The sequence below is a fragment of the Trematomus bernacchii genome, unplaced genomic scaffold (genome assembly GCF_902827165.1).
Source record: "Trematomus bernacchii unplaced genomic scaffold, fTreBer1.1, whole genome shotgun sequence".
Lineage (NCBI taxonomy): Eukaryota > Metazoa > Chordata > Actinopteri > Perciformes > Nototheniidae > Trematomus > Trematomus bernacchii.
The window spans coordinates 4,346,367-4,361,872 of record NW_022987973.1 but is presented as its reverse complement, the minus strand read 5'-3'; the positions used below and the strand labels follow the sequence as shown (position 1 = coordinate 4,361,872).

At 41.5% G+C, this 15,506-nt stretch overlaps 2 protein-coding genes across 2 annotated transcripts; one reads left to right on the top strand and one right to left on the bottom strand.

Annotated features, from left to right (window-relative positions):
- Positions 1-2,728: 2,728 nt before the first annotated feature.
- On the bottom strand, positions 2,729-5,359 carry mis12 (MIS12 kinetochore complex component). The gene is made up of 2 exons (XM_034116422.1): positions 4,954-5,359; positions 2,729-3,939 (listed from the first exon to the last, which is right to left on the bottom strand). Exons 1-2 carry the CDS (start codon positions 5,332-5,334, stop codon positions 3,670-3,672), a joined length of 651 nt encoding a protein of 216 aa, XP_033972313.1. The 5' UTR covers positions 5,335-5,359; the 3' UTR covers positions 2,729-3,669.
- A 618-nt stretch (positions 5,360-5,977) lies between these two features.
- On the top strand, positions 5,978-14,661 carry ppm1g (protein phosphatase, Mg2+/Mn2+ dependent, 1G). The gene is given in 15 exon segments (XM_034116421.1): positions 5,978-6,152; positions 6,404-6,540; positions 7,645-7,714; positions 7,956-8,041; positions 8,714-8,843; positions 9,095-9,206; positions 9,292-9,483; positions 9,485-9,498; positions 9,881-10,050; positions 10,162-10,296; positions 11,077-11,179; positions 11,310-11,441; positions 11,617-11,746; positions 11,863-11,962; positions 12,885-14,661. Coding segments are annotated over 14 exon segments (1,665 nt in total). The 5' UTR covers positions 5,978-6,152; positions 6,404-6,429; the 3' UTR covers positions 13,065-14,661.
- The last annotated feature ends 845 nt before the right edge of the window (positions 14,662-15,506 follow it).

Below are 15,506 nucleotides of genomic sequence, written 5' to 3'. Positions count from 1 at the left end.
GGCGTATCTGAAGCTTGAGGATTTTTTGCGAGCAACCAATCACATGAATCTCCCGCCCGCGACATACGAAGCAAAAAAGCCCGAAGTAAACCGGATATAAACTCCCCAAAACAGGCGAAAACCTACCACTGTCTCTGCCACCTCCCTCCATGCCTGGCTCCTCCGGTTTATATCCCGGTAGGTCTGGTCATAAAGCAATTTCCTTTGTTTGTGAGGTGATTGATTCGCTACCGCTAATTTCTCCTCCATTTTTTGGAATATGAGGAAATGACCTGCGGTATGTCTCTCCCAGCATACACGCCGTTTGATTGGCTAGAGCTTGAACTGTCAGATTTGCGTACACGGGATTTGATTGGCTGACGCTTCCACCTCAGCCTCAAAAGTTGAACATTGTTCAACTTTGAATCCTCAAAATCCTGAAAATCTCTGCTCGCCTGCCCACAATCCATTTCGGCGAAAAGTGAGGGAAAGTGACGTCACCCCATTCAAAGTGAATGGGCAGAAGCGTTTCAAGATTTTTTTAACGCTGCTGTGTAGACGTTCCGTAAGGGGAATACTTCCGGTTTTATTATGAAAACTTCGAGACCGGAAATACTGTTTTCACCCCGTGAGGGTTGACGCCAACTTTACATGGACGCTGCCGTCAACATTAATTAATAGGGGGAAAGACGTAGTATATACAAGTTCTCCTGGCGAGGCCTAAAATCATCTTCGTAATATCTATCAAACTATAGATCGTACACATCCACTGGACGTGGATTCTAAAAGTACAATATACACTTCTCGCTAGAAATCAAATAAAAAAGCATTTTAATGGCCAAACTATTCTACAATTTAGGATTTTCCAGAGAGCGTTATTTGTGAATATACGACCCTCCGGAGCGTTTGAAATCAACGGGAGCATCAGCCCATATGCCGCAAATTGTTGTTTCTTACACGACCACTAGAGGTGCTAAACTTTAAAACGTGACTATAGGTCGTAATAAACTGCTGGACAATCGACCTATTTGGTTGTTTTTTGGAGGAGGCCAGGCCGTTTAGAAAGTGCTGAGTTGAAAGTGAGACACACTGCAGGGGACATAATAGATGAACACCAGCGCCCCCAGTGGCTCATCCATGAAGCTGTGAAAAACCCAGAAACACCAAATTGTTTAAAGGTCCCATGTCATGGCCATTTCTACTGATCATAATTCCATTGTTGAGGTATACTAAAATAGATTTATACTGTGCAATTTTCCAAACTCACATTGGTTTCTCATACAGCATCTCTGTAAAATATGTGTATTCACCGGTATTCACTCTCTGTCCTAAACGGCTTGTTGGAGCTCCTGCCCCCCCTCCCTGTGAGCCCAGTGTGCTCTGATTGGTCGAGAAGCTGACAGGCTCGTTGCTGCTTGCACACACACAGACACTCAGGGGGTGTTTCTCAATCGCGAGTAAAGCTGCTTCAGAGCCACTATTTCAAGCATACTACGTCATCGAGTGCCGCCGAAGTACTGTTCCAATCTCCAGCATACTTGGAAATCTACCAAGCCCGGCGTACTCCGTTTGGAGAAATATCGAGGCTGCACATGAGTAGACTCCGCGGTCTTAAAATCCCCACAATGCTTTGCGCACGGACCAATTTCCCTAAATCTGTGGTGGAAGATGTAAGGCGGGGCCTCTCATATGACGCACACCTGCACACTTGCTGCACACCCACCGTGTTTCTCAATCGCGAGTACGCTTGCTTGGTAGCACATGTCTGCCGAGCATCTTGCTGGAAAACAAAGAGTGGAACAGGCTAGCAAGTGTGCAGGTGTGCGTCATATGAGAGGCCCCGCCTTACATCTTCCGCCACAGGTTTTGGAAATTGGTCCGTGCGCAAAGCATTGTGCGGATTTTAAGACCGCGGAGTCTACACATGTGCAGCCTCGATATTTCTCCAAACGGAGTACGCCGGGCTCGGTAGATTTCCAAGTATGCTGGAGATTGGAACAGTACTTCGGCAGCACTCGATGACGTAGTATGCTTGAAATAGTGGCTCTGCAGCAGCTTTACTCGCGATTGAGAAACACCCACACTGCTGCGGGCTGCTGCAGGAGCAGACAGGCTTGGCGATACAGCTAGTGAAACTCATCCTGAGCACACACAAACACTCACAGCCGAAGTAAAAACAATAAGTGTGGCTTGATATTGAGTAAGAAAATGGTTTATAACGCTGTGAGCATGGGTCTGCAGAGAGCATTTCTCCGCGATCCCAACGTAGTAGTCCGAAAAACGTTTACCCATTTAAACAGTCGTGGTAGATACCTTGTTTGTTTTAAACATCATAAATACACAAACAACAATGAATACTTACAGGTTGTGTACCCGAATCTCCCGCTGGTCCAAACAAAGTAGGAACAGCATCGTTCTTCAGTGCCCTACGCTGTACATATCCGGCATGAATCGCTGAAAGGTTTTGGGAAGCTTTGTTTCGTGAAATGCTGGCAGAGGGTGTGGCCACTGGCCATTTCTACGTCACGATACTCAGGAAGAAAACATTGGAAAATGAGAAATCTCCAACGAGGCGTTTTGGGGAGGTATTTTCTGTGTTAGAGTTTTACTCGCTACAGGGTGTACTTTCAGGGTTTTTGACTCTGCAGACCGTTTACATGCATAAAAACTTTCATAACACATGAGGGGACGGGTAATAACCGGAAAAGCATGACATGGGCCCTTTAAATCATCAGAGAATTAAATGGAAGAAATGTATCTCTTTATTTTACACAATGTGTTGTCATTTATAAATCTCTTTAAACCAGTCAATTGCAAATAGGCTTTTACAAAAGGTTACAATGTCACTGCGTTTTAGTATCATTCTGGCATTTCTGTTGTGTTTTCTCTCCAGGTGTCTATTGTTAACTTTGGGTTTAATATTAGACAAAGGTGTCACATTAATGGGGAATAATTTTATAAAACAGAAAAGAAAAACTGATAGCAAATATTTATTTTTTACAAATTATAAGATGATGCATATCAAAACTATTATTGTTTCCCATCCTATCTCTGCATTGTGAATATATAGTACATTCTAAATTTCATAACAAACCCCATATACATTTTTCACAAAGTGTGGTCCCAGTGTGTGCAATAAACTCATTTTAATTGAATTCTAAATGATAGGAACTCAAATCCTCAGTGAGACTAAATTAAAGTAAAGAGCTAGTATTGGAAACCAATCCGTCAGATTTATAAATGGACTTAATGTTCCTCCAGTGTCTCCATCAACAAAATGATTCTTGGAGGTTCATACAATGCTACTTAAGCTCATTTGCAAATGTATGATGTTCACCCATATACTGTTTATTTAAGGATTCAATTAGCTCTTCACTTTATGGGCAGCTGGATTAGACTGGAGTGATGTTAACAAGCAGAGAGCGCCCTCTGCTGGGCAGGATGGACACAATATACACCTTAATGCAATCAAGTATAATGATAATAAACAAAGACAACAACACCGAGTTACAAATAAAGTTAAAGAAATGAAAGGTGTTTGAGGGAAATCTGAGTGGAGTTTAGAGCATATACAGCCTATGGTTTAGAGACAGTGTAAATGAGAGTAGAAAATGTAGACAACAGAAATCAGGAGGACTAAAGACTGGCAGATATCATGGTGGGAAATAAACATAGGTTCAGTAGGTCAGTTCAATGAGGCGCCTTGTGGCAGACCTCCCTGACGGCCTCCTGCAGCTTCTTTAGCGACTCCATCACCACGCGGAAACTTTCATGGAAGCTTCCATTACCTTCCTTCACCCAAGCCGCCTGCAGCTCTCTGACCCACGTCAAGATCCCGTCCAGCTGCTTCTGCACCTCGGCCTGCTTGTCCAGCTCCGCCTGCAGCGCCTGCCGGGCACACACCTCCGCCTCGTACGCCCTCTGGAGGTCAGCGAGGGACGAATCCAGCTTCAGCACCTCCTGAGGGAGCAGACCAAAGTCAAACCAAAGACATACATTCCTTCTATCTTATCAACTAAATATGAAGACATCATGAGTGGCTGGTAAAAAAACATATTGGATAATGACTGCGCTGTAAAATTAAACACATAATACTCAATAATGATCAAACCCCCAACAAACTGGAGCAACAAACCTACAGTAAATGGCTATAATGGAAAATGTGTCATAAGCCATCCTTTTTATCAGTAGGCCGATCTCAATATTTAACAAAAAACAGTATCTATTACATTTAGTTAATTGATAATTGTTTGTTCAGGTAGCAGAGAACATTATTTGTAAGATACTGATAATGATATACAAATAGATATACACAAATCATTATAATCTAAATAAAACATTGACAAGAAACAACAGCAAAACAGAAACACACAACCACACTAAAACAAGTTATATATTTGACGAAAAGTAGAAGTACCAGAGTTTAGGAATACTCTGTAACAAGTAAAAGTCCTACAACCAAAAGCGTACTCTTTTTTAATATAATTAAAGTTCTCATTATGCAGTTTTGTCCATTTCAGAATAATATACATCATATGTTTTGATTATAGTTATTGATGCATTAATGTGTTTATCAAAGCTGGTAAAAGGTGCAGCTAGTTTTAATTATGTTGTATACTGCACTGTACAATCTCTTGTAGATTTTCTTGCCAATATAGCTTGTGGATTTACTCCAGGTGTAACTAAAGTCTTATTTAAATGTTAGTTATGTTGCATCATCTGCGAAGTAACTAAATGTATTAAATAAATGTGGAGTAAAAGTACACGATTTTCTTCTGAATTGTAGTGGGGTAAAAGAACAAAGTAGCAAAACGTAGAAATACTCAAGTAAAGTTCAAGTCTCTCAAAGTACTGTACTTGAGCAAATGTCCTTAGTTACTTTACAACGCTGTTTGTCATACTCTAATAATTGAATCAACATTGCATGAATTGAGATCATAATAGTGATCTTAATGTAAACACCGCTGCACCCACCTGTATGTGTTGGGGGTAGTTCTTGTGTGAATGGTCCTCGGGCAGCAGCACATTGGGCGGCACGGAGAGGCACCGCTTCACCAGCAGCGAGTCCATCCGCTGCGACAGCTGCTTGAACCGGTCCTCCAGGAACTGCTGCAGCCGGCGGCTACACTCCCGGGCCTGGAGCTGCTCGTCGGGCCCGGGGGACTCTTTTCTGAGCTGCCTCACACACACCTTCTCCACGACGGGTAATATGTCGCACAGGCAGTCGTGGAAGGCGCTGTAAACCCGCAACATGCAGGTCTGCGGGGTGAAGCCGAAGAACTGTGCCTCGTACTCTTCGTTCACTTCTCCAACTTCCATCTCCATCTCCGTCCCTTTTTGGGTTTCCCGCGCCATGTTGAATCGATGACGTCTGGGTTTTTCTTCTTCTTACGGGGATTTTTTGGCAGTTGGCAAACAACGAATGTTTTACCGCCACCTACTGGTAGGGAGTGTAGCGTTCAGCAGCAGTACTACAGGGTGAGAAAATATTTTAGATACGGCTAAAAACAGCATACTATTGATAAATAGGATATTGTGCTTATAAATGATTTAAATACAATATACAATTAATTACACAAGGTTGTTTTAAACTGTATTATTATTATTATTATTATTATTGAAACAAAATATGAAGTGATGAAAAATACTTTTTAAAGGGTGATGACATTCAAACTGTGCAAAGGATGGTCCTATTGTGTTTTTGTCTTTAAAAAAACAGCATCCATTTATAACTATTAGACGCTCTTGTGAAAACCTTGTATGTCGTTGAAATGGTTGGCATGGGTTATATTCATATAACTTTATTCTTATTATCCCTGTCTATATTATGATGTGTACTATCAGTGTTTCTCTCTTATTATGTTGCTGCTTAACACCTGAATGTTCTTACGGGGATCATTAAAGGTCCATCCTATATTAAACTATCTTAAATGTTCGTTTTTCATTCATTTAAAACAATTAATAATCCTCACGTCATGACGTGGGACGTACGTCGCGGGCACGCCCACTTGTTCGAACGAAAGGGACATTCGTGCGCGCTCCCATTCTCCACAGCTCTCGGTTTGCTCGCTCTGTGTTGATAGCGGCTTTCTGCTCCCACACGTGTAATCTCTTATATGTGGCGCTCTCTCTTTGGGACCCCTCAATAAGCAGACCCCGCTCCATCAGAAAAGGTAAATTAACAGTCTGCGTGGTGTCTGATTTTGTCTGAAACTGCGCAGCCGCTTGCATGGCGGGGCAGAGGTTGGGGCTGGAAGTTTAGCCGGTTAGCATGCTAGTGCTAGCTAGCTGATGCGTCTACTTTTTGTTGTGGTGTTGCTAACGTTAGCTAGCTAGCAAGCTAGTTGAAGTATGATAAATGCACTGCTTGTGTCTTTATTATGTAACGCTGAAATGTGATGTTGTTATGTTGCCTTCTTTTCAGGTGTAAAGCCATAGAAATCGACCACCATGGGGGCTTATCTGTCTCAACCTAACACGACCAAGACCTTTGCCGATGGCGGCAACAGCACCCTGAGCTACGGCTTCTCTGCCATGCAGGGCTGGCGCGTCTCCATGGAGGTGAGGCTGAAAATAATGACCGGATCAAAGACACTCCATGTTGAAAATTAGATTCGAGTTGCCAATGGCGGGATAAATTGATGTGCGGCATCTCCATGTTTGTTGGTATCTTTCCAAAGTTCGTCACACTCCTAAATTAGCTGCAGTGATGGGTGAAATCCATAAGTCATTCTCGGGGTGTTTTTCTTATCACCCCTAACAACATAAAGAAGAATGTCATTCACATCGCTTCACAACGTACTTTACTGAAGCTGACCGCATTTGTTTCTGTTGGTAACTTCTAGTGAGCAAACAAGGTGATAAAACGGCAGTTCCCCAGAGAATAAAAAAAAAAACTAAAATGTCTACCTAGATGCATACCATGTGAACAATTCGTTTAAAAATACATTGATTTAATAGACTTTAATGTCCAAGATGAGCAAGCTGGTTAACAAGCAGTAGTCATTACAACCATCTTATTTTTGTTGACCTTTCGGATGTTGCCACACAAAATAAATGTTGAAAAATTAAGAACCTTGCCAGGGTCTATAAAACCGTTCGTAGAATGATATTTCCCATGTTAAGCTTCTGAATGGCCTAAATACTTCTCTTTTAATGCTTTTTGTTCTTGTAACACCAGCACTGCTCTGGAAAACCATGTTTACTTTATTCAAGTGTATTAAACAAGACTTGGATATTGCTGATGTTCCTCCCACAGTCTCTTTTAGATCCAAGTCCTCCAATTCTTGGGCATGTGCTCGAATATTTGCACACGACACAACCCCTGTCCATATATAGTGTTTAGGGGGTGTTACTTATGCTAATAATACACAACTAGCCACATACCTCTTATTTTTGATCTAGTATGATTCATTATACAGCACACCTGGGTAAACATGTTTTAGCAGGATTTTAAACATTTGGTGTGTTTGGACTTTTTAAGCTTTCTTAACCCAACATTAAGAAAAGTAAAAAAAAAATGTTTTCCATTGAGTGAAAATGATGTCTTATCCCGTGTGACTCGCCGTCCTACACATTTTCTTACCCAAAGTGAAATTGTCTTTGCGATCATTTGTTCCAACTGTCATGTTGTATGTAATGTGCATTGTTTCATGTGTGTTGTAGGACTCTCACAATTGTATTCCAGAGTTTGACGAGGACACAGCCATGTTTTCTGTGTATGATGGACATGGAGGTAAACACATATACACTGTACAAATACTGTCACGTTCTTATATCATTTCTCAATTTGCATTTAAACAGTATTTTCTCTAATGGACAACACACACTTTCTAAAAATGACAGCATCAGAACACACCTACTTTTGCCAAGTGTCTTCAAGGTTTCCCCTTTTTATTGTTGGTTTTACACACCTCTTGAGTCCTCTGTTTGCACACCTATCCCGAGAGTCTATATAACCTGCTGTTCCCATTTAGGTGAAGAGGTGGCTCTGTACTGTTCAAAGTACCTTCCTGAAATCATCAAGGAGCAGAAGACCTACAAAGATGGCAAACTGCAAAAGGTGAGAAGCCGTAGAAGCCGCTGCATGATCTTTACTATTTTGTCAGCTCAGATGTCTCAATGACCTGAGACCTGCTGTTTGACTGTGGCATAGTTCACCTTTTTGGGATTAGTGGTAATGTCTTTTGAAAGTGTCACCATTTTCCCCCTGTCACACTTAAAGTTGTAGAGAAATATACATATTTGTTTCTCTTCTTTTTAATATTTAGATAACCTTCAAAAATATGTATATTCCATACAACAGGATAAAGTTGACAGCATTGAGAGGTTTCAGTTTGTTTCTATACTAAAAGATACATTTCACAAGGCTTTAACATTAGACCATGCCTTTTCTGTTCTTGGCTAGTAGCAAAGAACAGCCTAATGACTTGCCATAATTATGGTTAAATCTTTTTTATGTTTCTTGAGGAAGTGCGCATGCTTGAAAGATCATTTCCCATTCAAAAGGCAATACATTGCAAGTAAAATACACTCCACTGCAGTGCACACACAGCCCCGCCTACAATTGATGAGAAGTGATAAAAACCAGGGCTACTTGCAAAGAAAATGTCAACTGTAGTTCTTCAGTACTGACACATTAAAAACTCGCTGAACAGACTCATCGATGTTGTACCCAACGTTACACTGTGTCGCTTCATGTTTACTGATGCATCTCTCTGCACAATGTTTCCAGGCTCTGGAGGAAGCCTTCTTGGTCATCGATGGCAAAATAACCACAGAGGATGTCATTAAGGAGCTGGTCCAGATCGCTGGGCGGCCCACAGAGGAGCCGCCTGTGGTCAAGGTGTCACCGGAAGACGATTGTGAGTACACTGCTGACACTGAAACTTGTGTTTGATGACTATGAGAGTTGTACGGAACATAATAACAATAGAAATGCAGGATTGTAGCGTATTAACATCCAGCAAAATGCTTTAATTAAAAATGATCATGAGAATACAGCATGTGTAAAACATCCTGAAATGCATGCACCTACACTGCTAATACATGAGAGAAAATATGTCAAATGTTATGACATCCTCTGATTGTTTCCACGTTTCTGCTCCCCTCTCAGTGGAAACGGAGGAGGCTGCTTTGCTCCACGAGGAGGCCACCATGACTATAGAGGAGCTGCTGGTACGCTATGGCCAGAACCTCAATGCTGTCAAGCATGCAGCTGCCATCAGGTATTGTAACACTTTTTATCTTTCTTATAAGGACTGTTGGCTTTAGTGATTCGGATGTTAAAAAAACTAATTTTTTTGTTCTTAGTGCTGCTGCTAAGAAAGCAGCCAGCTCCAACCCCGAGGCCTCGGAAAGCAAAGATGAAGCTGGGAAAGAAAAGGAGGAGGAGGTAGTAAATGGAGAAATGGAAGAGGAGAGCAATGGAAAAGGGAAGAAAGGCGAAGGAGCAGCAAGTGGATCGAAGCTGCGAGCATCCAGGAGATCAGGAGTGGAGGGGGGGGGCCAGTGGTGCAGGTAACAGCTGGGATTCAGTCATGTACATTTTGCATTCAAAAGATGACGCAATGACATTTTTTTTTTAAATGTAATGGTGTGGTTTGAAGCTAAGATAAATAATAATAATACAAATAAGCTTTAATTGTATAGGACCTTTCATAAAAGAATTGCAGTCCAAAGTGCTTCACAGTAGAGAATTGAATCTCATAAAATAGTCACAGGAAATTGATGTCACGGTTTACCTATAAAAGACGTAGAATCTCAACTCAATGATAATGGAAAAAGGTGAGCCTGCTCAAATACTGAAGTAGTATGTTATAACTTACCACGTACTTATCAAATGTCCTCTCTCTCCCCGTTCCTCTCATTAACCACACCTGTCCTGGTTCCTCCTCTCCAGCAGCCGACTGTGGAGGGTCAGGAAGCGCCAATGGGGCGGGAAAGGCCGGAAAGGCAGAAGGAGACGCAGGTCCTTCCTGCTCGTCCTCCAAGGCTGTAGGAGATTCAAAGTCCAGGTTCTTCGATGACAGCGAGGAGTCTGATGGAGAGGAGGAGGGCAGTGAGGAAGAGGTGACGCAGACACCAGAGTTACGGTCATGTTTGGAAAACCTCCCTCACTCTGAGGGTTTTAAACATGAGGAAAGCATTGTATTTATATGATCTTTTCTTTCTTTTGATTAGGATGGTAGCGAAGAAGACGATGGTGACAGCAGTGAGATGGAAGAAGAGGAGGATACAGATGATGGAGAGGAAGACTCTGAAGATGAAGAGGAGGAGGAGGAAATGTGCCTTCCTGGAATGGACGGGAAAGAGGAGGTGTGAACAAAAGAGAAATGAATCTAATGCAACTAAGAAAAACAAGTGCCCCTGATACAATACTACATTCGGTATTTACAACACGTCTTGCTTAATGTCGATATCTGTTCTTACTTGAATCGGAGTGATACTTAGGGTTTGGGTAGAAACCGTCTGCTCTCGTGCATAACGGGTTGATTATTGATGATATATAAGCACACTGTATTAAAATATGGAGAAACTAGTGTCCATAGAAAACAATAACATGTAAATGTGCTCTGTTGCAAATTAATGTTATCGCTGATGGTGACCGAGTCCACTAAAGTGGGAACAACAATGCAGCGTTTTGGGAATGAATGTACGGAGAAATCACGTTTTCTAAAATCGAAGTTGTCTCTTAACGATTAAGTTGACATTAAATCCCAAAAATATTAGGACCTCTTTCCACGTATGAGTTGTACAACTGTTTAAAGTGCCTTGACCTCCATCTTTGAAGCTTTAAAAAGTTGTCGTATGCTGATGTTTGGTGGAATAGGTCGTATCAAAATCACTGAATACAAAATCACAATATTTTTGCTTGTGACTTTGAAAAGATTAGGCTTAGTTAGCAGTAGGTGTTTTTTATTTAAATAGCTTGGCTGTAAAGCTTGGCCTCATCACACTAGAAGCCAGGTTTGTGATCTCTGATGACTTTCTGTAAAGCTTCGGTGCTGGAACGGGAGTACTCTGATTGTATTGTATGTATAGAGGAGTAAAGCATCATGCAGTAACATCACATCTCTCATGTTCATGTGTGTGCAGCCCGGCTCTGACAGCGGCACCACAGCTGTGGTGGCTCTGATCCGAGGAAAACAGCTGATCGTGGCCAACGCCGGAGACTCTCGCTGCGTGGTGTCTGAGCGCGGTGAGTCTCAACCATGCCGGGTCTAATTCTTTTTGATAGAAGCGCTATATAAGATATTTGTGAAAAATGTAAATGTCAATCCGTTAAACGACCAATTTGGTAATAATGTAAGAGTTCTGTGTCGCTGTAGGCAAAGCTGTGGACATGTCGTATGACCACAAGCCGGAGGACGAGCTGGAGCTGACCCGCATCAAAAACGCTGGCGGGAAAGTGACCATGGATGGGCGGGTCAACGGGGGGCTGAACCTCTCCAGAGCTATCGGTATGGCCGACTGCATCTGAATTGAACACATAGCTTCTCTTAGTCAATGTTAGATTCCTTTCGTCTGTTCTGAAGTCAATTTGCAACCTAATATGTTTCTGATTCTCTGAGATGAACTTCTCCTGTAAGCAGAATGAGTTTCTATGAACCTTCTGCCCTGGACTCTGTCTCTCAGGTGATCACTTCTATAAGAGGAACAAGGCTCTGCCTCCAGACGAGCAGATGATCTCCTCCATGCCAGACGTCAAAGTCCTGACTCTTAACGGGGACCACGACTTCATGGTCATCGCCTGCGACGGCATCTGGTAATTGATTATTATTTAGGATTCATCATAAACCAGATTTGAATACACAATAATATTGTTTGTCCATTTGATCTGTTATTTCCCTGCTAATAAGCCTTTCTGATGCCTGTGTGCAGGAATGTGTTGAGCAGTCAGGAGGTGGTGGACTTCATCAGTGAGAGGATCAAACCAGACCAGAGCGGCAAAGTCAAATCCCTCTCATCCATAGTGGGAGAGGTGAGAGGCTCCTCTTACACACTTAATACAAAATGACCACTTGTACATACATTTGTCCGAGTTTCTGTTAACAGAATTATAATTACATGTCAGACATAACAAAAAAATAGATTTCTGCAGTTTTTTACATCTCCAACATTTTTATTCAATTTTAACTGAGATGACACCGATGCAAATCAATAATAGTAAATGATGCATATTGCGCATTGATGACCCATCTCGCATCGGTAGCATATTACATTACATTGCATTTAGCAGACGCTTTTATCCAAAGCGACTTACAATAAGTGCATTCGACCAAGAAGATACAAACTAGAAGAAAACAGAATCATATAAGTACATCAGGTTTCATAGAGCCAAAACATTTCAAGTGCTACTCAACTAGCTTTAGATAAGCCAGTCCTTTGTTAGTATATGAGTGCTTTGTTAGTATATGAGTGCTTTGTTAGTAATTTTATTGCTCGAAGTGGAGTCGAAAGAGATGAGTTTTCAGTCTGCGCCGGAAGATGTGTAAGCTTTCTGCTGTCCTGATGTCAATGGGGAGCTCATTCCACCATTTTGGAGCCAGGATAGCAAACAGACATGTTTTTGCTGATGGGAACTTGGGTCCCCCTCGCAGTGCTAATAACACTGTTATAAACAAGCTTAAGCCAAAACTGATTGTATGTAACCTAAATGTTTAGCCTAATTAGCTAAGCATCTCAAAATATTCTAACAACTATTGTAGACTGAATGACACGGCAGCCCCTCCCAATATCAGCAGTATTTGATCAGTCGCGTACATTAGATTTTTCCCTGTAGATAGTTATTGTGCTATGTAGCTTGTAGACTAAGTAGCTAACCACAACACAATTCCCTTTGTAGCTCTCTTTTCTCATGTTCATACCTCGTTCATTTAAAATCCCATATGTCTTTCTAACAGCTGTTGGACCACTGTTTGGCCCCCGACACATCTGGAGACGGGACCGGGTGTGACAACATGACCTGCATCATCATCACCCTCCGGCCTCACCCGGCCACCGCTCAGCCGGATGACAAGAAGAAGAGGAAGCTGGAGCACGAGAAGAACGGCAACGACAGCAAAAAGACCAAAAGTGAATAAAGGGAGAGAGAAACGGAGCCAGAGGCAGCAGCTGGTCCCGGCTCCCCAGAGGCAAACTCTGCTCTACAGTTGATCCCTGCCGCACAAACATCCCCCTTCAAATCGAATTTAAATGACTATACGTATGTTCAAAGATCGGCTGAACTGAGATCATCGGTATAGTTTTTTATTCTCAGTTTATCTCACTTTAACGCCCTTTCAGTTATTTCTTTTTGTTGGTGTCGCTGTAAAGACTTCTTAAATTCAGAGGAGTCATACATGCTGAATAGTTCATTATTTTCCAAGTATTTGTAACTAGATGCCGAATGATCCAGTCTATAGACATCTATGTGTATTTCTAAACATTAAGAGACGTCTTATCTCCTCTACAGACATCACTGCCCTCTGTTGTGAAAATATTTCCCCACATGGCAGTTTCACAGTTTTGTTTCAGTGGAAGTTTGAGGATAACTCTCCTAGTGGCCTGTGTATGATCGCTTTTGACATATTACAGTAAGACACACATTTTTCATTTTGCAATATGAAACATGCAAGCTACTTTCCCAATATGGAATCGCACAATGCTCTGTGTTGTGCCCAAATTACAAGGCATTCATTGTATCTCAAAGTGCCATTAAATCCCTTTTTTATAGGCACCATTTCACATCCTCAAACGAACTGAAGGGACCCGAAACGGTAGTGAAAGTGATTGAAAGGGGATATCATTGTCTTTTGTAGCCCCAATTTAAAGACTCCAGGAGCAGCGAGAGTGTGCATGCTTGTCCAGTGAATGTGCCGCCGGATGTTCCCTGTTTAAGGGACTGAAGGATTCGGGGAACTAGTCCCGTCGCTCTTGTTTGTCATTTATATTTTTCTCACTCAATTACCACCCAGACAATGATTCTTTTTCAGGCTCACTGGTTCCATAACAGCCCAATCAAAAACATCACGTCCCCGTTATCTGGCCTTTATTTCCATTCCTGCTTTGTTTCTGGTTCTGATTAGATTCTGTAAATATCCAGACAAATATAAGATGCCAGGGTTTCTTGAACTAGTGTACTTTTCTTCTGTAAGATCTGATGGCAGCACAAAGAGACGTAAAGCCTTTTCTGTGTGTCCATCCAGAGACAGGTGGTGATTGAAGCCCTTCTCCACCACATTCCCTCTCACCGTCTGTCCACTGTGTTTTAGTAAAAAAAGTATTTCCACTCAAATGTTTGTTATTCTTTTTCTATTTTGATGCAACAGTTATAGGAAGTTTATTTTCTTGCCAGCACACTCTGGAAACGCTGTACTGTGGAGAGGATGCACAAGATTACTTTTGAGTGGAAATACAGTCTGAAGCTCAGAGCACCGAGACAGCGTAACTGTTCAGAATATTTCTCTCGTCTTTATTTGCAGAATCGTCATTTAAACTGCACCGTGTGACTAAGTTTATCTCTAGTGTACTTTCTTGTCACCATTCCCCCTTTTTCTGTAAATAGTGTTTTCAATACTTGTAATTGAAGAAGAAAAAAGCTTTTTCTTTGTAATTGTGAGTCAATGTGACATTTTTGGTGCACTCTTTTGACACCAGTATGTAAGTACATACAAATACATTTTTTTAAATAATCATGAATGTGTTCCTGTGTTTTTCTTCAATCAGGGTTTTTAGATGAGTCTTTTATTTTGATATAACATTCCTCTGCCAGTCAGACAATATTCAAGTCAACATGAATGCAGTATCCTGTTTAAAAAGAGCTATCACTTTGATGTCAAAATGTAATGGTTACTGGTCTTGAGTCTCCAAATGCCTAACAATATAGTTTAAATGCTTTTTAAGGGTGTTTTGCTCTCTGCCTCGCATGTAAAGGTTTCTGTTTTAGACACAAGCAATGTGTTGCAGTGATAAGTAACCAAGTAGATTTACTCAAGTACTTCACTTCAAGGTAGGGTAGGTAAGAATGGAGAAACCAGCTTGAGTGCGCTAGAATTTGAAAGAACGCAGCCGAATCTGCCCCTTCCTTCAGACTTCCTTACAGAGCCCCTCCTCCAACACACACGAACGCGCACATGACCAATGAGGGCACGAGATAAGTTTGTGCACAGATGGAAGGCTGACAACTCCACAACATGTATTCATTACCTTTAGTTACGTTGCCGATTTGGATGTGAAATATAAGCGACACTTAAATCAGACTTTAGTTACACCTGGAGTAAATTCAAAAGCTACCCGGCAGTATACAAAGTCATACAAATTAGCTTCACCTTTACTAGCTTTGATAAAAATAATTATACTCCAACATATTTTATTCTGAAATGGGACAATCTGCATAATGACTACTTCAACTTTTGTTAATTTAAGTATATTCTGATGCTAATACTTTTGTACTTTTACTTAAAACTGAGTATTCCTACACTCTGGTACTTCTACTTTTACTTGAGTACAATATCAGAGTACCTTTTTCCCACCTATGCTGTGTT